This window comes from Pagrus major, chromosome 15 (genome assembly GCF_040436345.1).
Source record: "Pagrus major chromosome 15, Pma_NU_1.0".
Taxonomy (NCBI): Eukaryota; Metazoa; Chordata; class Actinopteri; order Spariformes; family Sparidae; genus Pagrus; species Pagrus major.
In genome coordinates, this window is record NC_133229.1 from 8,059,348 (window position 1) to 8,083,743 (window position 24,396).

The 24,396-nt window shown below is 42.7% G+C and overlaps 1 protein-coding gene across 4 annotated transcripts; it reads right to left on the reverse strand.

Moving 5' to 3' along the window:
- Positions 1 to 1,296: 1,296 nt before the first annotated feature.
- On the reverse strand, positions 1,297 to 23,395 carry ldb1a (LIM domain binding 1a). Of its 4 annotated transcripts, none has more exons than XM_073482106.1 (12): positions 23,323 to 23,388; positions 19,983 to 20,083; positions 8,152 to 8,254; positions 7,476 to 7,520; positions 7,166 to 7,241; positions 6,190 to 6,292; positions 5,723 to 5,895; positions 5,508 to 5,630; positions 5,339 to 5,416; positions 5,106 to 5,229; positions 4,764 to 4,912; positions 1,297 to 2,935 (listed from the first exon to the last, which is right to left on the reverse strand). In XM_073482106.1, exons 2-12 carry the CDS (start codon positions 20,008 to 20,010, stop codon positions 2,882 to 2,884), a joined length of 1,056 nt encoding a protein of 351 aa, XP_073338207.1. In that variant the 5' UTR covers positions 20,011 to 20,083; positions 23,323 to 23,388; the 3' UTR covers positions 1,297 to 2,881. The 4 variants fall into 4 exon arrangements, with proteins under 4 accessions (XP_073338207.1, XP_073338208.1, XP_073338205.1 ...); XM_073482104.1 differs by lacking the exon at positions 1,297 to 2,935 and adding an exon at positions 2,945 to 3,819 and having other exon boundaries at positions 23,323 to 23,395; XM_073482107.1 differs by lacking the exon at positions 23,323 to 23,388 and having other exon boundaries at positions 4,770 to 4,912; positions 19,983 to 20,104.
- Positions 23,396 to 24,396: the final 1,001 nt, after the last annotated feature.

Consider the following 24,396-nt stretch of genomic DNA (forward strand, 5'->3'; position numbering starts at 1 on the left):
GGGTTACAGGGTGACCCAACATTTACATTATGTGACCTTCAGCCGTGGTGATTTCTCTTGCGTTACTCTGGCAGTCCTGGTATTAACACAAAGCCATTTCTCTGATCAAAATAGAAAAGCATGGACACTATCATTCACGTTAATAAATAGGAAAGAACACTGCCTCATTGCAGTATGTCTGAGACGCAGAGGAGAGTGACACCTAGCTCTGTATAATTACGGCTATCAGTTACACACATTGCTATTGTCCCAATTTCTTTCAATAGGTATCACTCCTCCTTTCTTGTCTACCATCATGGGTGCCATCGTCTTCATTACTTCTGTCCTGCCAAGACACAATGGATAACTTGCTAAAAAAAGGGGGGGAGATAGAGATAGATCACATTGTGAATTGCATCCCGAACAACTGGTGTCCATGAGCTCAGAAACAAGGGCCGCAGTGTCTTCTTCACATTCCACTTCCAACTTTGTTTCAATAAGGAGATACTGTACTCAGCACAGCTGTCCTTTTTTACATGCAAAGAAAAACTTGCCTTGCTTAAGACAACATGGTTTAGCTATGTGTTCTTTGCAAGTTATTTTTAAGTATTCACTGAGCCGTGAGTAATTGTTTTCCCATAATTACTGGAGAAAATGTCAGTGGTCTTTCATTGTGGGGTCTTTTTTGTGTGGTTCTGTGTGATAAATCAGTAAACAACATATGTTCTCTTTTAAGAATCAACACAGCTGAGTCCAATAAAGACAACCATGTTTTTCAGTGAAAATTCATCTTTATTGATACCATACATGAATTATCAGACAGAAACCTGGCAAAAAATATAGATATAAAATCACCTCTATGGTGAGGTGCTACAGGAGCCAGCTATGGGTGCATTGCCATTTTCAGCTCTGTCTCACAAACCTTTCTTCCCTAAATTACTTCAACTTAGGAAACACAGAGTGTTGAAAAGTCGCCCTTTGACTCAATTCTGTGTCATGTCTGTCCCGGTGCTGTGAGAGACCCCTGCTGGGAGAGTCTGCAAATTACTATCCAATAGCTGTCAGTTAGGATCCTGCGTGATGTTAGAATGAGTTGGGCAACATTTCCTCAAATCGACGTCAACAGGAAACCCTGACACAGCGGCTAAAGGTCAAGCCCAGTGAGTCCTAATTTCCTTAGAACAAGATGTAATGCTCTGGTATATTTACTGAAATATCAACTTTCCAATTTGAACTCATCCGTAATAAATTTGAAATGTATCTTGGAAAAAGATGTCAAATACATTACAAAAACAAAACATTCAAAATCATATGATGGAAGGTTTAGGTGAAGTTTATTTAAATTTTACCAAATGTTGCACCACTGTGGCACATTTCCAGCATCCAAGGAACGAGGCTGTTCATCAGATGATGACTAACATTTATTTATTGATTTTCAAGGGATCTGGTGTTTTTCTTTAGATCAGGAACCTACAACAGAAGAAACTGGCTATTAAATATATCTTTAATGTGAACGTACTGAACCATCGTGATAAACGGGCCAGAGTAACTTGGGAGCCACATGTCTAAAAACACAAGTAATGGAATGACCTCTATTAGCATTAACTGACTCAGCAGCCCCACAAACCCCCTCCATATATTGTCATGAGTATTGTACAGGTGGCTGGGATCTAAACAGAATGTCAGTACATAGAAAAATAAATACAGTTTGCTAAAATGAGGGCAAAATTCTTTTATCAGTGATTGTACCATTAAAAATCACGTTTAAAAAAACTTTTAAGAGGCTTTTCATCTCTTTACATTAGATTGAGTTTCTCATAGATCTAGGGAGGAATACATAGAATAACTTTTACAGAAATTACTACCTAAAAATATACAAGCACAGACACAAACATGAGGAGTAAAGCCAACAAAATGATTCTTCATAAAACATAAAACAGCACAGTGTAATCAATATCTAAAGAATCTTTACATGTAGCTCCTTGGTCTGCAGCTTTCTTAATTGTGATTAAAAACATTTCTGGGAAACTTAAGTTAATACAAAAGTCTTTTTTTTTTCTTATTTTACAATCCTGTCAAAACTTGTTTTTAAAATATTTTTGAGTAGCAAATTTGAGAAGTTTTCTGTTTCTATGTTCGCTGAAGAGAGGACCCCCAGATAGAGATTTCAAGACAAAGCAAACAGTTCTGCAATGACAAGTCAACAGATCCAAACCAGGCGCTTGATGGAAATTTAGTGGGGAAAGTGGTTTCCAGTGTGCTGCTTTGGACTCACATCAAACAAGATGTAGTACAGTATTTAAACACTAGCCATGTTCTCCCCAACCCGTTTTCTAGCACTGAAGCCAATGGACCTGGTGACAGTGTGACGTCTGACACAGATGGATGACATTATATCAAGCACAGACTTACATGAAAGTTATTACCATCACAATAAGAATGATCTAACAGCAATACTTATACATTAATATACTGCAGGTTTCAGATGTTTTACAGTTCTTACATTAGCAATAATAGAAAAGAAAAAAAATACACCGTCAATTCATAAGAAAAATAGATTGGAGTTAATAGTGGAAAACAGTGCAAAGAATATTCTGGGGTGTTTTTGTTTGCTTGCTTGTTTTAATCTGTTTATTTTTTAGAAATTGTTTACAAAAATAAAAAAAGAAAAATTCAAAACAAGTCTAAAACATAGAAAATGAAAACACACTTCTGTAGCGTCTGGTGCTCTGGTCCAGACATGCTGCGTACCACCTCTCTCCAGTACCTCAATGTTTTATGCTGTAGTTGTAGGTGAGTATGTGTGTTAATGTGTGTCTGGGTGTATGCATGTGTGTGTGTGTTTGTTTCAGTGTTTGTGTGTGGTGCGTGTGTGTGTGTTTAAGATTTAGCGTAGTGGTTCTCAACTCCGGTCCTCAAGCTCCGGCACTGTACAGGTTTTTGTTCCAACCAGGTCCTACAAAAACAAATGATTGAGTTTTTAAAAACCGAACGTTGAATTTTGATACTAAGAGTGCACACAGTTCTCTGCAGCCTGCAAAAAAATAAGTTAAATAAAAGCTAAGCATTTCTTCCCTGTGACATGAGCACAACAGAAACAACGAGGTGCCTCGTCGAAGGAAAACGCACGCCCGAGAGACCCGAGGTTGGAACAAGAACCCACTGACATGGACCGCCATGGCGAGCACTCTGACAACTTTGGCTCAAACGCTGTGGTGAGCGATGATGGGGGGTTAAACACACTTTCACACACACCGCCACCCCGCCACTCTCACCACACCTCTAAGAGGACTGACTGGAGCCGAGCAGACAAGGGCCAAGGCTGAGCACCACTGATCATGTGCAACAATGTGAGGGAGCGAGTGGGATTCTGCTGACACTGTCCTTCATGTGACAGCACAGAGCTTTACCAGTCCATCAGCTATTATCCCTTTCCCTGACCACTCTCCTTTTGTCTTCAAAATAACATAACGGAACAAAACAAACAAAAATTAATTGAACAAAAGTGCTCGAGGCCTCCCTCCCTGACTCCTCTCGCTAGTGTGTTGGCTCAGGTGGGTCCCAGTAGGTTTTTTTTAAGCATTGAAAAAAGGGGCTGGCTGGGACCGCAGCACTCTACTGGGACGACTGGGAGTTGTCATTCTTGCTCTCCTGACTGGAGGGAGCCTTGTTGTTCCAGGGCGAATGTGCCCCCAGTGCAGGCGAGCTGTTGAAACTGTCCTCATCCTCCAGGCCATTCGCCCCATCGAACTGCGTGTTCTCCAGCCGCGTGATCAGACGCTCGTCCTCGTCACCAAACTCCCCTCCCATCAGTGTGGGCTCTCCCACCATCATCACGTCCTAAAGGGGACAGCAAGGGCCGGTACATATTATCCCCATAATACAGGGGGGTGCGCGGAATGACTGGCTGCACGGACGAGATGTAACTGTAGCGTTTTTTTGCCTATCGTCTAGGTGCGATCTAACTTGGCGTTACAAATGAACTTAACTAATGAAATGCATTATAAGTGGTAATTCAAGCTAGGTTTTAGGGACAAAGTGTTAAAATCTTGAGGTATTAAGTGTCCTCTCATTCTGAACCCAATCACATCAGGACAATGACAGTTCAGTAGTCCATGTGGCCCTGACTCCCTGCCCCTGTTCCGAGAATCAGGGTCGAGGGCCCTCCCTACTGGCCAGCAGTGGGCATCCCTGATCCTTGAGTGCTGCATCGGGGGGGTTTTCATTCCACCTCGGGTCTCGTTCGCTCAATCAAGCAACCAAGTAAGCAAAGACAGCAGTGCTGTGTGAATCATGTGCTCTGATAGACTTAGTGGTAACTCTAAAACCAGGTTGACACAGCAGATTTAGAGAGAAACCTAACTGTCCCACTGGAGATCAGAGCAAGGAAACCCTACCCCAAAATATATTACTTAGAGATGGAGGTCATGTGTACCTCGTCTATATAAACCCATAAACCTGTGGCCCCAGAGGACCAGGGACTGCCCATCACTGGTTCACATCAGGGGGTCTGCTAACTAAATCTACTCATTCTTAGTAGAATTACAGAAATCAACCCCTACATCAACCCAACCCCACCTCCAGACGCTATCGCTACCCTGACCTGCTGCTACAACTACTTCTAAACAAACTAACAGCCCCAGCTACCCCCCCATACCCACAAAATAACTCTCTAACCTCCTTGCCTTTCTTTCCAGCCCCTCCACCCTCTGTCCTATCCTTCCATCCCTTGCTCAGCTGAACCTGGGAGGTGCAGATAGAGGTCAAGTAGATGTAATGCTTACAGGTACCTGGCTGGAGAGTGAAAAGCTGTTGGCTGGACTCTTCTTTTTACTGTTGCTGTTGTTATTGCTGCCTGCGCCGGAGCTCACGGTGCTTCCGCCGGACACCTTCCTTTTCCGCCGCTTGTTTGGAGCTTGTCTGGCTGGCTCAGCTGCAAGTCGACAAATGGATAAGATATGCATCATAATGAAGTATTTAAATATCTATCAATCAGTTGTCTCGAGGCTTGTTGCAGATAAGGTCACACAATTGCATACTGATTTGTTGAGTACTTCATAGCTTTATGACTGTCAGGGCAACCATGTCAAATGCCACTGGCAATTTCAAAAAGGTGTGTGTGTTACCTGGAGGTGCTACCATTCTTTGCCACTTTTGGAAGAGGCAGGTCTTCAGGCAGTCCCTCGGGCTCAAGCTGTAGGTCTTATGCCGGGACATCAACTCTTGCATGGGCTCCAATATCACACATAGCTTTAGGAGAGAAAGAGAGGGACCCAAGAGACATGTAGGTGTGTTATCAGCTTGTTGCATGTGTAGCTGAGGTTACATGAGTGACTGATCAAAACCGAAATTTGCTTACACGGAGGTAGTTGAGCGTGGAGTTGGACAGCCCACATCTGGTGATATTTTTAGCCAGCTGGTCGAGCATCTGGGGATCCTGTGATTGGGTTAAGAAGGTGAGATAAATAACTGCATGTATAGTATGTGGATTTGAGTACGTGTGTGTGTTTTTTCCAGCCACAACTCACATGCATAGCCAAAATGCTCCTCGGTAGGACCTCTCTGTGTTGTCTGATGCTGAAGTGCCACGTCTTGATCCTCATCATGTCATCAAACATGAACTCTAGGTACAGGCGGCCCTCCACACAAACCTTATCACAAGAGAGAAATAAAAGTTAGACGGGGACAGAAAGGAGAGGGAAGGCTACACATTTTTCATCCACTGTGAAAAGATTATCTGTACCTGTGTGAACATAGGTTTGCCGTTCTGGGTCACCATGGTGCACTGGTCACAGTCGAGAGACACAAAGTTACTGTGGAAGGACTCTTTTGGATGCTTCAAAACATAGAACAGCTCAGTGGCGCCCCCCTCGAAAATACTTCGAAAGTATCGTGGAATCAACGTCCTGCCGATGGCTGCGGGTGAAAATAATAATTTTATCAACAAATCAAATGAATACTTACAGATGATCAACACAATGAAATTTAAATCACCCACATAAGGAAAGTGGAATCAGAATCTGACACAGACATGATAGAATAAACATGGAGGATATACACAATGCTGCAAACAGCCAATCCTTATCATTGGATAAAATGCTCAAGTAAATTCAAAAGATAAACAAAATATCAACATAAAATATATGGAACTTTATGTTTCATGTACAGAAAAGTATCAAAATTAAAAACAAACAATATTTCCTTTCTTACTATATCGTTTGGGTCCATCTTCCAGACAGAAAGTGATGGTGAGCATGGCATCATCCTCAAAAAACTCTGTAGTAAAGGCATCCCACCAGAGATTGTCACAGTCCTGAAAAAAGAAGAACCATGGTTACTCTTAGTTTTGCCAAAATGGCACAGAATAGATGCTATATGTTCTCTGTTAAAAATAATTAGATATCAAGAACAATAGGGGCTGTGTTTGCTATAAAGAGGTGAGGAAGTTACATGAGACTACATGAATAAACAAACATAGCGAATGTAGTAAAACCACTAAAAAAAAGAAGCAGAAGCTCTGGGTTCTTCAATTTTAACACTTCTATAACCCATCTAATCGTCTTCCCTACAATATGGTCATAAGGCTCTTAGTTTGTAAACCACTGAAAGTTTGCAAATAATGTGAGAACATGTGCATGCTTTATATAGTCATCCACATTAATGCGTGGGGCTCTTAAGCAGAAATGGTGCGGTGCGGAAGAACAAATAAAAGTGAATTGAAGGGATTAACTTCCTGAATCAGACATGCTGCTTTTTAGACGTTAGCAGTTGTTGGACAGAAAACTGTTCACAGAGGTTAATGTGCATGTATTTGTTGTAATGTGCATATAAAAAGCATGACTCACAACATCTACTCAGCTGTGCACTCGGGCATATAAACAGTTGGCACTCCAATTACGTTTTAGCCAGGTTGATCAGATAATCCTATTAGAGCCTGAATGTAAATTAAGTCTGTGAGTTCTCGGGCTTAATTTCTCACAAAATCCCTAGCATGGATACATAGGAACACATAAACAGCAGCTGGGAGGGAAAATCTGAAAACATGGCGGCAGTAAATAGTTCACAGGGGCTGCAGAAGACAATGGACTGTAATCAGAACCAACTTGAAAATGAAACACTCATGCTGTGTCTCTGTACAGCAACAATTTGGTGTCGAGTTCTGTGTGAATGAGGAAGCGACTCTCACCTCTGTCCAATTCTGTAGCCTTTTGTTCAGCTCATATATCCGGTAATCTGTCTGGTTCCCGTACGGTGTGGGTCTCCTGAAGCACAAGACAGGGGAATTCAACACCGCTGTCTGAGTTACGTCAGTGGCTCTTCTTCACCCACAGTGTTAAAAAATTGTAGGAGTGGACCCAAAGTTAAGTTAATTTCAGGCAAATATAATGAAAACATTTTATAACACAAATGCACACAGCTTCAACACTTTATAATTTCCTTCAAAACGATGTCAAACCATAACTGTAAATTCCCTCTTCAAGTGTCTGTGTACTCACCCCATTCCAGGCTCCATGTATGATGGGGGGTACATGGGTGTAGGCCTAGGAGGAACGAAAAATACAAATATTAGTAACCGGTTTCAAAGAAACACAAATAACATCATGCATAATGTGTTTTTAATACTTTTTGGCAAACGTATCATATGTCATGACCTCTGAACTTTAATCTAAGAGCTACAAAAACCTCACTTTTTATGGCCAATATATTTATTTCAAGGCCCTGTTTATCACACATGACTAACATTTTAGTTAAGTTATTAAGTTTTCAGATTAAATTCCCTGTTATATAACAGGGGAGGTGTAGAAAAATAAATTCTAATATTTTTGCCTTTTTAGCAACATTTGCTTCTGTGCAGTCAACTCTCATTTGGTTTTATTCCAATGTCGTTATCTAAGATGAGGTGATCAAACAGTGCAATTAGAGGAAAATGCTCTGAAAAACAAAAATATAAGCTATAAAACATCAATACAAATATTTATAAAAAAAATAATCAGCACGTAAAAATAGATATTTTGTAATTTTTTGTAAATAATAAAACAACGAACAGCTTCCAGTTAAGTAAAATGGAGACATCATGAAAGTAATAAATACCATGTTTAAAATACTAAATTAATTCAAAAGATGCCCTAGTTTTAGACGTATTTTATTTCTGACAGTATAACCCAGACCTACCCCACATCTCTGTCCAGCATAGCGCCTGGGTGGAAGGGGGGAAAGCTGCCGCCGTTGGGGGGCTCCTTAGGAGAGTACAGCTTGAATGACTTTGACGAACAGCCTGCACACAAGCACACAGCAGAGAAGGAGGAGAAGAAAAAAAAGAGCAGAGATTTAGAGGAGATTTAGATTACTTTAGATTTAGCTCATTCAAATCACAGCATCATCTAAGTAATCTAATGTTGGATGATTTTGTTGAGATTTGCTCAAATAAAAAACCCGCTGCCAAAACAATTTCCTGCTGCTTTCATTATCTAATGCGTCTTCAATCTGCTAAATGGACAAGAAAACAAATCATCACGGGGGTGGTGGTGGTGGGGGGGGGCAGCAATATTTATTAGCCTGCAGAAATCTGAGAAAACAATCAGTGAAATTGGGGGATACAAACACAGGAAGTGCTCTGGTATGTTCTTTGTGTTCTTGTACCATTATAGTGAACCCTCTTCTCTGCATACAGCCCCATGAGATACTAACCATGCACTGCACTGTGTGTGTGTGTGTGTGTGTGTGTGTGTGTGTGTGTGTGTGTGTGTGTGTGTGTGTGTGTGTCTCCCCCTTTACTTGCCTCTACCACCCATCCCCCCACTCGCTAGCCTGGCTGTTGTTAACCCTTGTCTGCCCAGATAAGCCATTCATACTCAAACAATTCAGGGCTCTGAGAAAACATCTATTCTGCATCTCTACTCAGCAGACCTCACACAGACAGCGGCTGCATGTAATTAGGTCCGACCAAAGATATTTTATACCCAAGCAGGCAGCGGCTGACTGGGATGTCTGAGAAAAACAACCCTTGGAAATTTGACCCAATCTGGCCCATCACAACCACCCTCCAGTTAGCCCACTTTTTTAGCCCACTTTTTCAGCACAGATACAAAACGTGAAGTCAACTAGAGGAATTTCATGTGGGGGCGATACATTCATAATAGAGTAAATAGATACTGGCAGCTTTGAGATATTAGAAAATCCTGTCTGCTCCTGTATTTGCCCCCTCGGTAATGTTGTTTATGTGAGCACTGCTTGTAAATCTGGTATTCCCAACAGGCACCTGAAGGCAGCATAATATTAATTTGTTAGGCACAATTTATGCACAACAGTCGGTCACTGTCAGCTCGGCATATAAAATGGCGATTGTATCAAATTAAACCCGGCAGGGGGGAGAAACATGAACATCTGACATGGGCCACTCTAATGCAGGATCAAACCTCGCTAAGCTCCATCTTTTAAGCTTTTCACATCACTTTTGATGAACCCCGCAGACAGAGTACTCGACAAATGCTAGCTGAAGACAAATTGAGGCAGAAAGAATGCATCTGTGAACTCTGATGTAGGCTCCTTGAACAGCTCCTCCTTCATTTACTCTCACCCTTTTCTTCCTTGCTTCAGTATACATGCAAAAGTCATGGCAGGTCATCTTCTCCTCCCCGTTACGATGGGGGTGAACCTGCTCAGGAGCACCCAACAATGGTTGTCTGACCTATAGGAGCACCCCTGCCAACACCACCAGCCATTAGCCCCAGACAGCATTCAAACCCAAGTCGTTCAATTTAATGCACATTGTGCAGAAAACAAATTCAACTGCAACAAATACAAGAAGATATCTTAATTTCTATCACACATTGTGCATTCACATCCTGCAAAAATGCTGACACATATATTATTTTACCCTTGTACATAACAGCAACACACACCCTAAAAAGAGGCCAGTCAGGAGGACCCACACCAACATAAACATGTAATTTCACGGGCCAGACATCACATCTTGAGTTGGGGCCCACATGACAAATAGAGATGAATGACTCCTGCATCCTTTAGAGAGAAGAGCCTGATTAAAATCACTTGCATAACGACTCTCACAAAGGCTAACTTTAAATAGTGGCACTTTGGTGCAGTTTAGTCCGCCCAAACTGTTCACTGCAAACAATAGAGCTGCATCCAGAGGCTGGCCCTCAGCCAATAAAACATCCAGAGCAATGTGCGAAGACACATACTTGCACTGCATACTGGTGTCAACTTATTGCTCTGCCTGTGTGCATGCACAGCCGACATTTAACAACACGACAGTATTCACTTCAACACACAGGACCAGGCGTCAACTGAGCCGCAGGGCCGCATTCAGTGAGCGTTTGCAGGGGACGGTTGCCATTGCTAAACTATTAAAACCTAGCTAGTTGCTAACTCCCGTCATCAACGCAATCCACTCATTAATTCCCGTGCATGTTTAAAAACAGTTTCGGTGGCTTATTATGAAGAAGTGTTGCTGCTAAAGTGTGGCGGCTTTAAGTTTGAGTTACCTGCAGAGAAAGGTCCACCGAAACGCGGTGTTGCTCAACACCTCCGCTCGGTGTTTCTAGCCACCTAGCCTCGCTGCTAGCCGGAGCGGCTGGATGGTGAGAGCTCCAGCTCCGACCGGTGATAATGCAGTCCGAGGATCCCAAAGAAGACAGCAAGCGACGGGAAGTAAAACACTCCAACTAGTTCCCCTGGTTCCTGTCAAAGTGCAATCCCCAACTACACGTTTTAAATGTCATCTGTGTGGTGGACGGTGCTACCTATCTACTACTACTACAGGACCCTTTGTTCCTGCCAGCCGAGACACGAACAAACAAAGGCCCCGCCTCCTCCAGGCTCCTCCGCCCATCCCGACTCACAGACCGGGACAGACACGGCCCTGCCTCCCTCACTCGGGCCCCAGTTTGTCTCGTCCGAGACCCATGTGTGCACCGGTGCGACCCAGAGTGGAACAAGGTGGGTCCCCTATGAGAGGGACACTTTTCAGCCTATTTCAATCCTCAGCACAGTTTTTACTGGTGGGAAAATATATTCAAGTCTGCAGCATCATGCTGTATATATTCAATATCAGCAACTCACATAGTCCAAACCAGCTGCATAGTATACTTCAAAGTACAAGTAAAAGTACTACTAATAATGGTTCTAATACTAATACTTTATTGTTATCAGATGTTTTTTATTGGCATTTACAAGAAACAGAGACAAGGATGTGGTTATAATATGCATTAACAGACTGACAGGAGAGAGGGATTAACCTACTCATTCCACTGCAAAAGTCAAAAGAGATACAAGAGAACAAATAACAACAAAGACTTCATTTTTATTCCTCCCTGGTTCAATAAAAGTAAATGAATAAACATGAGAAGAAAATATAAAGATGGGGGCAGCGAGAGTAAGAATAATGGTTATTTATAATATAGAATAATAATTATTAATGCATTCATTATGTACATTTCTTTCATGTTGCAGCAGGAGGGGGTTTATCTTGACTGTTTATACTGCCTGGTAGCTTGTGATATTCATCAAGGGATAAATAAAATCTTGTTTTAACCGTAATATTATTCATATTGTGTTTGTTGATTATATTTTCTGAAAAGGAACTAGTAACTAAAGATATCAAATAGGCCTAAATGTAACAGAGTACCTCAAGTGTGTGCTTGAGTAAATGTACTTAGTTACTTTCCCCCACTGCAGACATGCCTGCAGATACAACCTGTCACTCTGCTCTCAGATTTATGACTTTATGATTCAGATGGCCATAAATTCAAACATGGCACCTATTTAAGGATTTGACCAGAGCACATTAAACATCTACTTAACAGAAACTATTGGACCTCTCTGGCTTGTTCTCCAGCTTCCACAAGTTAGTTTAGATTTAGGGAAGTCTGTATCAGATATGGTGGTGAAAGAATCATCAGTCATCACCCAGACTGAAATGAATTAAATCTGTACGAACATACCAAACTTCCATCAGAATAAATAATATTTCACCTTATCTTATTTTTTTATTTTTCTATTGTACGTGCTTCACTTAGTTTGTCATTTTATTAGCATCTGTAGTCTCAGAAAAACTGAAGGAAATCTATAGTCCCTTAATATATCTCAACACATTTCATGAGGAATAAAGAAATGTTGTATTTAGAAACTTAACAATAGACGTCATTGCAATCAAATGTTACATGCCTTTCATTTTTTGAGTTCGGAAGCTGTTGTGTTCAACCACAGTCCAAAAACTGGCAGGATTATATCCCAGGGAGTCTAAGAACATTTTTCCAAGCTGGTGCAATTCTAAAAGCTTTGTATCGTCGGGGCTCTAAAACCTAATTCATGAGGAATAATCAGCCCTGAGGAATTAAGTCATGACGAAATTGATTTTCTGGGGCTGGAGCTATTTGAACTAGCATTGGTCATCCAGTCCTGTACAGTTCGTCCTGACTTTAACAATCCCAAAATGAGAAAAAACTGCCTGATCGAGGCCACAAATCCCTTATTAAATCCATGGAGTGTGATTCAAACATTCTGTTCACACTAACACAACAACTAGTTAATAATTCAAACCAACTTTGTTAAAGCTTATGAAAAATGATTGACTTGGCTGATGACTCAAATCCTTTAGACCGCAGTCCTGAGCCTGTCATAGCCTCAGATTATGTAAGGGTATAATCTGCTGCTTCACTTTTAATCAATAACCACTCTAATGTTTACAAGCAATACATTTGAAGGCTGGAGGACCTTTTGTGGTCTTAAAGTGCTTTTAAAGCTCAATTTGTTGGGGCTTTTCACTTGAGCTGCCAGTCAGTTTGTAGAATTATATAAGCAAGAAGTGCGGCAGAGAGACATGAAAAAATGCAATTCAGTGAGAGGGTAAACACATCTGAGCCTCACCAGTCACTCTTAGTGTATAAAGAACACGTCAGACATAGAGCAGAGATGTACAAACAGTATCTGCTGCAGCTTGAGATCAAAAATAGCTTCTCTTGAATTGTGGGTTGCATCTTTTAAACAAAATCGAACAATCCATATCACTGCTTGGACCTGGAATTTCTTGTCCTAACAACAGCTGGAGTACATTTTGCATCTTATCAGATTGTTCCTTACCGAGTGGAACCATGTAAGTACCAGTATTGTTCAGCTATAGTGCTGCATCCTGCATCACTTGGTTAAATTCTGGAAAAAAGAAACAAACCCAAAAGGGTTTCCAGGTATATTAACCGTGTTCATACCTACAGAGCTGCCTTTGTAGTTATGACAGAACATAAATTATGAAACAGCTACAAGAGGGAATAAAAGAAAGACCAAAGCTTTTTGTTATAACACAGGCCCAGATCTAGGATGATTCCCCAGTCTGCTGTCTGTTCAGTGTTGATGGACTGACACGGGGAGACGTGACAGAACAGCACCTCCCTCTGCTGGCAAAAGCTGCAAACATCTTCCTCGTGCTACTGAATAGAATGAACTGTACCCAGGAGTATACTGGGCCCTATTCACGACTAAGTAGGGTTTTTAAAGGGGCTCTATGTAACATTTGTAGCATTTTACATGTATAAATTATATTTTTGTTAGCTATATGTGAGCTGATTGTAACATGACATGAAATGAGACTTTCCCCGTCTCTCCTGGTTGCCTGTACAAGCCTGTGGACATGTTGTTTAAGATGTCTAATGCTGCTGGACTGTGGATTTCTTTGTGAAGGTTGGATTTTCTATGACAGTCAATAGGATGTGACTTTATGCCTTGTCTCAGTGCGTCTCTCGGCTCTGCTAACAAAAAGCAACAGCAGCTAAGGGGTTAGTTTAGAAGTGGAGTCCGGTATCATTAACTAACGACCCGCTTCCAGCACAACACAGAAGTTGCACAGAGCCCCTTCAACTAACATTAGGGCTGCACAATTCATCAAAACATTATTGAAACTGCAATATGGCCAATTGCAAGATTCAAGAGGACACCTGTGATGCTTTTTCACTTTTTCCTCTTTCCTTCAGTGTTTCATAGAGGTTCAGCGCATGTAAAAGATCTTGAAAGCTAAAAGGTCAAAGGTCTCCCACAGAAAACACTGCTCCTGAAACACGGTACAGGATGAGAAAACTGATGTGTTATTTGAGCATTACAGTATGTAAACCTATTCGAGAAGTAACCCAAAATGAAATTATGAAACTGACAATGAGCATAACTTTTCTCCTTTCAAGGTCAAATGTTTGACAAAACATCATTATAATAAGTTTTGTAGTGCCGCAGAGATGCCCTAGCTGAAAAATCTTAATTTAAATGATCCTAATTTAAATAGTTTAATAGTTTACTAGTCGCAAAATGATTTACTCACCATATCATGCAGCAGTACTAAAAACAATGACATTTCCATTTGTGTCATGTAACTCGATCTTTAGCTTTATCTGCCCTGTCCATGATTATAACAATCAGTAACTTTTACATGCACAATAGGCTTATATTTTACTACTAGCCTCCATTATCATTATATAAATCTATTAAAGATGGGCCGAATGGAAGAGGGGATTACGTTGCACAAAATATGGGATATTGCATGCATCGCTGCGGGAGTGTTTCAGTTCCCAGAATTGATTTCATCTGTATTCAGCAAGAGTCACATTGAGTACGTACATAGCAGGCAGCGATAACATTAAAGGCTTCATCAGAACATGGCAGTCACATGAACGAGAGCTAAGTCCTATTTTAGTCACCGGAAAGCTGGTCTTCTACGACACCAGATGTGATGTGCCCTCTTGTATTTATAGATACCCAGCTCCGAAGACCACTTTACCTGTACTATTTTATGCAGAGGCTGAGTGCATATACAGTAAAATGCCTTCCATGCATAGTCATAGGAAATTATACTTAAGAAAAATATAAAATAGATCTGATTTGTTATTTTTTGGTGCATTAATCAAACCTCGGTACAGTTAGACACCTTTTACACTGATGTTGGTAAAGAAACTAAGGTGAGCTGTTAGCAAGTTTGAATTGACCTCACACATGTCATACACAGGCTGGTGTTAATAAAAAATGCCCTGAAAGCATTTTTCCGAAGACACACTGTGTCTGTTTTGCTGTTTTGCAAGCTTCTGACAGAGATAGTGAAGCGGTGGAGAGAAAAATCTGAAGACAGCGCTGTTGAGCAGCATGTTCAGATTCCTGTTGCTGCTTTTCTAAAACGCCACAGCGGAGGCACAAAACTGTCAGGGAAACTGTTGTGACACCTGACTGGTAGTGATAGCAACAAGGCAGCAGACAGAGCGAACATGGACTGCACCCAGAGGATGCTGCTGTGGCTTGACAGGAGGAAGTTGAACAGCATGTGTTCGAGATAAATTGAAGGATAACCAACAGAAAGATTGTATGCGAGGGTTGCTGTCGCGGCGATTGCAATGATAGAGGTCAATGTTCTGAGTGCAGGGGGAATTAGCCAATCCCTGAGGTGCAGTTTTAACTGTAAGGTGGTCATTTTTGTAGCTGCCCTTGTCGTGTCCTGGAAAAATGTCTCACCCAAACTCAAATCTATAATGTGATGTAACAAAATAAATAGAAATAATGCTGCACAGCTCAGTTTTAATGTCTGCTCTTAAACTGAACACCCGAGACGCAGACTGCAGTGACGATGTTATTTAGGGACTGATCTTGGAGCCGCTCCACAGATTGTGAATAATGAAACAACCATGACACAGCACTTGATTTCACTGGAGCGTGGACACTTTGTCTAATTCGCAACATGAAGCCCTTCATTCAAACAACCCTTGTTTCAATGTCATATCTCAAACACACACTCTGTAAGCCTAATGAGTCAGTCTGACGCTAATTCCAAGTACAACTCCACCAACTCCACCTCCACCTGCTGACGTCATCAATTCAAGCCTCGATGCGCTGATTCTCGGTTTCAGGGGACACTTGACTGATTCCTTGAAACAGCTTGAAAATATCAATATTTGCCTTGATTTGCATAAACTTAGATGCTTATTCTCTTTGAACAAGTCATCTCATCAATCAGAAGCTGAATCAGCTGGGTCATTCACAGCCCAGTCGCCAGGATAAAATGTTGGCAATTAACGTTTTTGCAGACCACTGGTACGTTCACATTTGTATATGTCATAGGCTATATATCATATTGACATTTTTACAAAATGTGTCATATCATGGTCACATTACATGTTTATTACCTGTCTTTCATATTGTGAGGTGGAGGTGATGGTGGCCAGTGACCACATTTTGAGACTGTTTAAAGCTGCTGTAAGTGATATTTTTGCATTAAAGTGAGTGTTAAATAGCTCTATATTCCAACAGTAATCACTGTTATAGAGTGTTTGGTCAGTAACCCATGTCTCTCCTCCCCCCACTTATGCAGTAAAAGAGAAAATATTGAAAATATTTTTTTTGGTATCCCTGCCCACTTTATCCAATCAGGACAGAGGACTCCATAAAGAGGCGGTCCTGGATGCTTGTGAACACGCAGGGAGCAGGACCCTTCTGTTTCCTGCTGTGTCAGGGGATTACCGCTCCACGGTCATGTGGTGACGTAGATAGAAGGGAGGGCATTGCTAACTGCAATATTTACATTTGTAACATTCGTAAACAGCTTGTAAACATTTGTAAGTGTTAAGCTGCTGGATATTTTCAAGGAGACCTCAGGACATCTTCAGCCGTGTTTGCAGTGACCAAAAGCCAGTCATGATCTTTTCCTAACCCCTACCAAGCGGTTTTTGTGCCTCGACCTAACTCGACCATAAGCACATTGTTGTTGCAACATAAAGTAAAAAATAGAACCTAAAGAAAGGTAAAATTTCAACATATCTACGATTTGCAGAAATGTTCATTGCCAACATTCAGTCTGGCGATTAGGTTATTAATTAAAAATACTTTTATAAAGTCTAAAAAAAACTATGAATCTGGTTGATGATTTGTAGCTATATATACACAAAAGCCTTTCAAACCTACACACATGCACATACACACAGGTGGCACAGAGGTATGGCAGAAAGCTTTCAAACAACTCTGCGTCTGTCCTCATACCTTTTGTTTTCAGCTCTGTTTCAATCTGAGCACTGTTACCGTCAGCTTCTACCTCGGCACTGAACACGCTTTCATGTTTTAAAGACTGCAGCTTGCACATCTCTCGCAAATAAAGGTGTGCTTTGATAGAAAAAAACATTTTTTCCTTCCCACACGTTTAGTGTTCTCCCCATCCTCCGCCTCCTCCCGGCCGTGTGGCACATGGCAGCTTTCCTCTGCCATCCTGTCGGCCTGCAGCAGATGTGACATCACTACAGCTCGTCTCCACTCTGCACCCCCCCCTCCATCTCTCTGACTCCCCAGCATCTCTGTCTCCCACGCATTCCTTCTTTCTCTCTGCCTCTGCACACACAGCCATTTTGATCTAGCAAACAAGATCTGAGAGACTCACTAGGGTAGGAGAGAGGAGGGGGATGAGGAGAGGGGAAGAAGTGAAGAACTGAGGAGGAAAAGAAAGAGAGGCGCAGGCTTTCAGTGCAGCGAGATAAAGCCGAGCCAGTCGTGTTGTTGTGTAACGGTAATCAAAAAAGCCCTGGCTGTTTGGCTGCCATCTTGGCTCTGCCTTAAGTCACTTTTCTCCAATCAGGAGCCATGTGACTTTCTGCATGAGGTAACACCGCTGCTACTGCAAAAGGCAGTGAGCGAGGGATGCGGGAGTGACAGAGAGGGAGGGAAAGAGGGAGAGAGGGCGAAAGAGGAAGAGGGGGAGAGTGAGAGATGAGGAAGGCAGAAATGGGAGGGAGGGGTTAGAGTGAGATGGGTGAGCAGAGGGGAGCGCATGCTTGAGTGGGTGCATGTGAGAGTGGAGGGGGGGTATCTTCAGCTCACAGGCAATCTATTTTTACCATTTAGTCGGAACAAAGGACGTGATTGGCTCCACTGTGTTAGGACGGATCTCCTTCATGTGGGGAACAAAGCCCTAAAAAGGCTGATTCACAGCAAAGTCACAACAACAGCAGGATGTCACAGTGTTGTCACTGAAAGAGACAGACATGAGGAGTCTGTCCTTTATTATGGCTTGCATTCTGTCACATGCAAATATGCTCTGTTGAGATTCCTCTCTTCTACAATTACTCTGACCCAATAACAAAACAAAGACCAGATGAGAAGAGAGAGCGATGTTAGAATCAGAGAGGATTTGTTTTTCCAATGCAGATTCACACACAAAGGACGGGGAGGATCTTCCAATCCGCCATCGGAGAAGAATATAAACAAACCAGCCTTCGAATATAATGATTTACAGCACAGGCACAGAAAGGGAGAGGGAAACCGGTGATGATCAATGTTGCTCGGCGGTTATCTGTGAGATCCGCCAGCCTAAACTTGTCCTAGCAGGCTCCTTGTGAAGGTGTACAAGTGTGCATGCATGCTCTACATCTGCACGCATGCCTGCATGTGTAAACCTGCACATGCAGGAGCTCTCTGGTTTCCTACCTCTTTCCTTGTACATCCTTCATAAACATGTGGATGTCATTAAAAGTTTCTGCTGCACACTTAAGTCTGTCAACAGAGGGAACGAAGGAGGGAGTAATACTGGAAAACTACAGGAGAGAGGAATCAAGATAGTGGAGAGGAGGAAAGATCTGAGAGGAAAACATCAAGCAGAGGCCTTTCTAATTTTATTCCATCTGATAGCCGACTACCAATGAATCAAAACAGCCCCATTAAAATGATACTGACACCCTAATTCAATCCGTCCACTCTTAGATCCCCCTGAGCAGACGCTACGATTCAATTTCTATCTGTTACTTGCTCCCTTGTTCTTCACAGAGCCCGTCCCCTGGCACTGCGAGGCTGTCACTGTGCACAAGGCAACTGTCTCTGTAGCCCGCCTGCTCTCACTGGGGTATCGTTAAAGAGAAATTGCTCCTAAGTCAAAAAAGGGATCAAACACTCTGTGGGAGAGAACAGATTACAAGATCTACTGGATAAAAGCTGCCAAAACATTTTTGCTTGCCAAAGACTGACATGTACAGACAGACTGTTCTAGATTTGCCTCCTCTTGCTCTGACACGGTAGCACAAGAGCAGAGTGTGGAAGCTGAGTGACAATAAGTGAACCATCTTTTATGTAACCTTTATTTAAAGAGTCACGATGGCACAAAAAATGAAAGCACGCAGGAAGTCGCAGTGACAAAGAGCTGTCATTAGCAGCTGAACTCCAAGCAAAATCAATTCTTACTTGCGTTCAAACCATTAATGAGCCTTCATTAAAGGTGCACTATGTAGTTTTGGGGAATACATTTTAATCACAAGAGAAAGATCTTAAACAAACTCTCTTTATATTTCTAACTGAAGAAAGTGACTAAACAAAGTGACCTTAAAGGACAACACAATTTCATACTGTTTGACTTTGTTTATATGTGGTGGACCCTGCCACCTTTCTAGCTTTAAACAGTGTTCTGGGGACCTCTGAGAACAGTGCCGTCATTAATGGGTTTAAACTCATCTCGAGAGACCAGCATTAGTAAAGCAGAGTACTTCTGTCCCATTCACTTCTGACCCATGGCACAAATATGAAAAACAAGTCCTGGGATAGTAAGCAGTGGTTTCCGCCAACACTTCTGGACATATGAGAGCAGAAACAATCAAAAGCAGACGTACGGTGGTCCGATAAAGCTGAGAAAGAGAGTGAAAAGAAGTACTTATTGATATCTCACTCTCTGTGTATGTGGCAAAACTCAAAGAGCCATTGATCCGCTGCACAGCAAGCTAGCGTGACTGAGAGGGTCTGCTGAACAACTCAATCCTAAAGTGTGGTAGCCTCAGTCCATAACCTTGTTTTAGGACATGTGTTGAGAGTGTAGCACGGCTCCGCCAACACACACATACGCGTGCACAAACATAACTCACACTCACACAGTTGGCCCTAGGCGGCTTTGCAGCACTTTTACATAAGTCATCTCTCTGACAGCACCACTGAGCACGGAAAGAGGGAGACGAGAGGCAGAGGGAGAGGGAGAAAGAGTGAGAGCAGGCACTCACCGGGACAAGCGCAACCTCCAACAGACATCTTCTCACATGTTGGGCTCCGCTCGGAACGAAACAGCTGCACTCAGTCCACACGCTGCTCGCATGGGCTAACTCTGAGGAAAAACAACACGGACAGAGAGGGGTGGAGAGATTAGAGGGAGTGGTACAAAGCAGGGCATGTACAGCACAACTACACTCCTCTCTCTCTGTCAGAGGCAGGAAGTTGGCAGTGCTGCTCTAGCTGCATCATTAATAGGCATATTGCAACACAAGTGGGAGGGAAAATGAGAGAGGAGTGAAATGGGAAGAAAGAGCCTTTACGGTATGTGAGACTGGAGTAAGTTATATGGAATCAGACGAGTGTGTGTGTGTGTGTGCGTGTGTGAGAAAGGGAGAATGCAAGAGGGAGGCAATTAGAGCAAAGGAGAGGAAAAGGAGAAAATGCACATGGTGTGTGTTTGTGTGTGTGTGGCAGTGATGCATCGTCCATTTTTGCCCTGCGCTGCTGTGGGAGATAAACATACTCAGTAGGAGCCCAGAGGCAGAGGGTCATTACTGCCGAACAAACACACACGCACAGACACACACTCACTCACACACCCTGCCTCGTGGATGACAGATTTCCATCTCTCTTTCTGTCTCCCTCTCTCGCTACTTCCTTCTGTTTTTCTGCTGCCGAGAAAAGCCTGGTGTTAATCACTACAGACAGTATCGATTAAAAATGCAAAGCCCACCTGGAGCGCAGGGACACTGGAGACCCATGGGAGGCAGGAAGGGCGCGCACGCACAAATGTGCACACGCTCACACTCAACAGGAGCTGCATGTAAACAGTGTGACTGCCGACTGTTTGCCCAGCGGCCTCTGCCTCTTCTCTCTCTTTTCTGGCTTTTTAATCTTACTTCACTCTGTCAATTTAATCTCCTCACCCTGTTGATATTACCTTGACCTTTCTGCAGCTTGACGTGGCTTGATGTGATTTTGTTTCATTTCCTTTTCCTCCACAATGTCTCTGGTTTCCCTTCCCGTCCATCCCCTAACTTCTCTTGGCTCGAGCGAACCCGTTCTCCGAGCCAATAATCTCATAATCTCACACTTCGCTACACAAACACACGAGCGCATAACTGACTCCCATGAGCTGGATGTCTTTGTTGCTCGTGTACCTGATCCTGTCAGATGGATAACAGACTGAGCCGTATCATTGAGTCAGTGTGACTGAAAGCAAGAAAACAGTGCAAATAGAGCTTCAGTCTTAACTGACTGCCAGTACAGTCAACTGTGGTTCAACAAAAATGGTGGCCCAGGAGGTAACTCTGCAGTTGCCATGGGGTTCCTTGAAAGATTGTAGAGTAGCTAATTTGACGAAATAGATACTATGATCTCATTTAAAAGAATCCCTCATATTGAGTCAGCTGTTTGTGAACTAGTTTTTTTACTCTCTAAAAAACTAGTTCACGAATGGGCAGAGGGCAGTTATCGAAAACAATGTTGAAATAGGCCTAGTTGGCTAAAAAATACTGGATAACTTGTTGAAACATTTAGCTCAAAAGTAGCCTAATGGCTAAATGGTTGAAATAGGCCTAGCTAGCTAAAAAGAAACAGATAAATGGCTGAAATTGTTAGCTAAAAGTAAAGGATAAATGGTTATGGTTAAATATTTAGCTCAAAAGTAGTCGATAGATGGTTTAAATGGTTAGCTAAGAGGAATTAATGAATATAATTAATGAATTAACTGTTGAAATAGCTAGCTAAAAAGTAGGCTAAAGGATAAATGGTTTAAATATATCAGTAAATGTGATTGAAAATTGGTGAAAAGCTAAACTAATGAATAAACTGTTCCAGTAGCTAAACACAGTTGCAAAAGTAAAGCTAAAAGTAATGGATAAATCGTTGGCATAGTTAGCTAAAAGAAATTGAAAAATTGTGAACAGTAGAGGATAAATTGTACTAATAATAAAATTATTTCAATCTAAGTAGTACAAACGCAAACCTGACAATTGTTAAGTTATATGAAAATTTTTTTTTGTAAAAATATCCCCTTTTAATAAAGTTATCAGTGTTAAATACTATCTGGTTGAAAATACATCAAAATTGTCTCATTTGTAATGTGACAGATTATGTGACGGATTGCGTATATTAGGGCCACTCTGGTTCATGTGACGGGCCTGCGGGGCTCCATCAAACCGCTGGTCTAGTATATCTATGTATCTGCTGCACTAAAGGAGCCCCCCAAGTGAGTTCAAGCCTTGTGTAACAACCTCAGTCACTCACAACCAATATACTAACATAAGACAAACAACTGTCTCCACTGAAACGAAAGCTGACAGGCACAATCCCCATACACCAGCGCACTGGCAGAGGCATCACAGTTAAATGTCATACACGGTGTTAGACACTGTTCTCGGGACCGAGACACAATGAATAACCCTGCGGGCCTCCTCTTCTTCTCCCGTTACTTGTCTTCTCCCCCGTCTTTTCATTTCCCCTTCACACACTTTTTTGTCTCTCTGTTTCAACAAGCTCTTTTCTCTCTCTTGGAGTCCTCTCATCTCACGCTGCTATTCTGTCACCATTCGCTCCTTTGTGCGCCTTGTGGGTCGCGATCTGCGGGTTCTGACATTTACAGAAGATTCTGCTACTGTAAAATGGTGAACTCTGAAACAAAGGCAGATGTGAGAGATAGAGAGCGGCATCCCCGACGCTGCAACAGAGAGAAACAGAAGAGATAAGAGCCAGGGAGAAGAAACATAGGAGGGGTGCGTGAATGTGATTTGGGAAATGGCTTCTGTTTCCAGGAGCGATTAGGCTTTGAAGCTGAGCACTTTACCACTGACTGCACTGTCAGGCGTGCTCTCTATCCTCTCTTCCCCTCACTCTCCTACTCTTGCAGATACAGAGGTTCCCGCTCTGTCAACACATCCGCACATCGCTCAGAAAGCGCTCTGTGAATAATGAAGTTCCCCCTCCGTTCGCCTCCTTGTCTCCACTGTGGGAACATGCAGCAGTACCATAACATTGTCTGACAGCAAAGTGACTGCACACAGACACACTAACTGCCTGGCTTACTATCACGCACTAATGCACTCTTAGTATGTTGTCCTCTGACAGCAGACTAACACTTGCTCACGTGCGCTGATAACACTGTGTCGTCTTAAATTCCCTACAAAATCCTGAAAAAGGCTCCTGGTGGCATGCTTGTTGTCTCAGGTGAGTTCATGCCATCAGTGCTTACCTCTCAGTCTTTTGTCTTGCAGCTGTTCTGATGCCCCCGACTCCTCTTCCTCTCCTTTTCTTTTTCTCCACACTCTCTCACACAGACAAACACTCTTAAACATCCTCCATCTCAACGCTTACCTTTGTCTTTCTTCTGCGCCCACGCTCGCTCGAAAAAAAGTCCGCCCGGGTCAGCCACGCAGATGAAACCAAGCTGCGCCAGCGGAGAGAGAGAGGGAGACTGTGATCAGCAGATGCAGATAGGAGACACAAATGGAGGGGGGATCTAGCAGTGTGCAAATTGGATGATGAGAAGGAAGGAAGGAGGGAAGGAAGGAAGGAAGGAGGAGGAGGAGGAGGGGAGAAGGGAGGGGGGGGCGCTCTCAGCTGCACTGGTATGAATATGACGCAGAGGCAGCAGCCAGAGCCACTTCTCTCCTCACTCCTCTCCTCACTCCTCTCCAGCCCCATCCCTCCATACCCACCGCGAGAGAGAGGAGAGAGGGGGAGAGAGGGCACTGTATCCATGGCAACGGCAGAGCAGCGGTAGGTAGCAGTTAGGAAGTGTGTTGGGGCACAGTGGTGTGTTCCTCTCTCTCTCTGTCTCTCACACACAGATGAGCTCATAAGTCTGTCTGCACGGCACACAGCCTCCGATGTACCAAAGAGGAGATGTGAGCAGCACTGGGTTCATCAGGACAGGTAATGAGAAGCAGATTTGTTTGGGCCAGTTGTGTCTCAGACTTCCTGGGGAACGGTCACCGAGGAAGTTCATCCCATGTAGAAAAAGACGGCAGGAAACTAACAGCATCAAGTAAAGGGAGTTACTTCCAACGTGAAATATTGATTCAAATCATGCAGATTACTTTTGACCCTCTCGCCACATTAAGTTCAGGACAGGAATAATGTGAAACACTGCAAACAACAATTTATGACAGAATATAAACAGCGTTGACAACTTCAGTAGGAGAAAACTAAAACATACAAGTGCAAAGATATCTTCCAGTGCATTTAGACATAAATAACAAATATGAAACCCCTTCCTGGTGTTACTTGTTCTACTTCTGACTACGTCTGACTTGCTACCTGTTCTACCTGAAAAACTGCACTACGGCCATTTAGTGCTTTTGTGTTAAGCAATGTTCATTTTTCCCGTACACCCACACCCACCAGGAGCTATCTGGGGTCAAAAGTCTTACCCAACCACTAAAGCAA

Bases quoted from the DNA above. Each gene is read 5' to 3' on its own strand.
- ldb1a (XM_073482104.1), bottom strand. From the start codon at position 20,010: ATGTCTGTTGGAGGTTGCGCTTGTCCCG. The intron at 8,255-19,982 runs GTGAGTGCCTGC...GCTTGTGTGCAG, and splicing joins TGGAGGTTGCGCTTGTCCCG to GCTGTTCGTCAAAGTCATTC. The intron at 3,820-4,763 runs GTAAGCATTACA...TGTCCCCTTTAG, and splicing joins CACTCTCCAGCCAGGTACCT to GACGTGATGATGGTGGGAGA.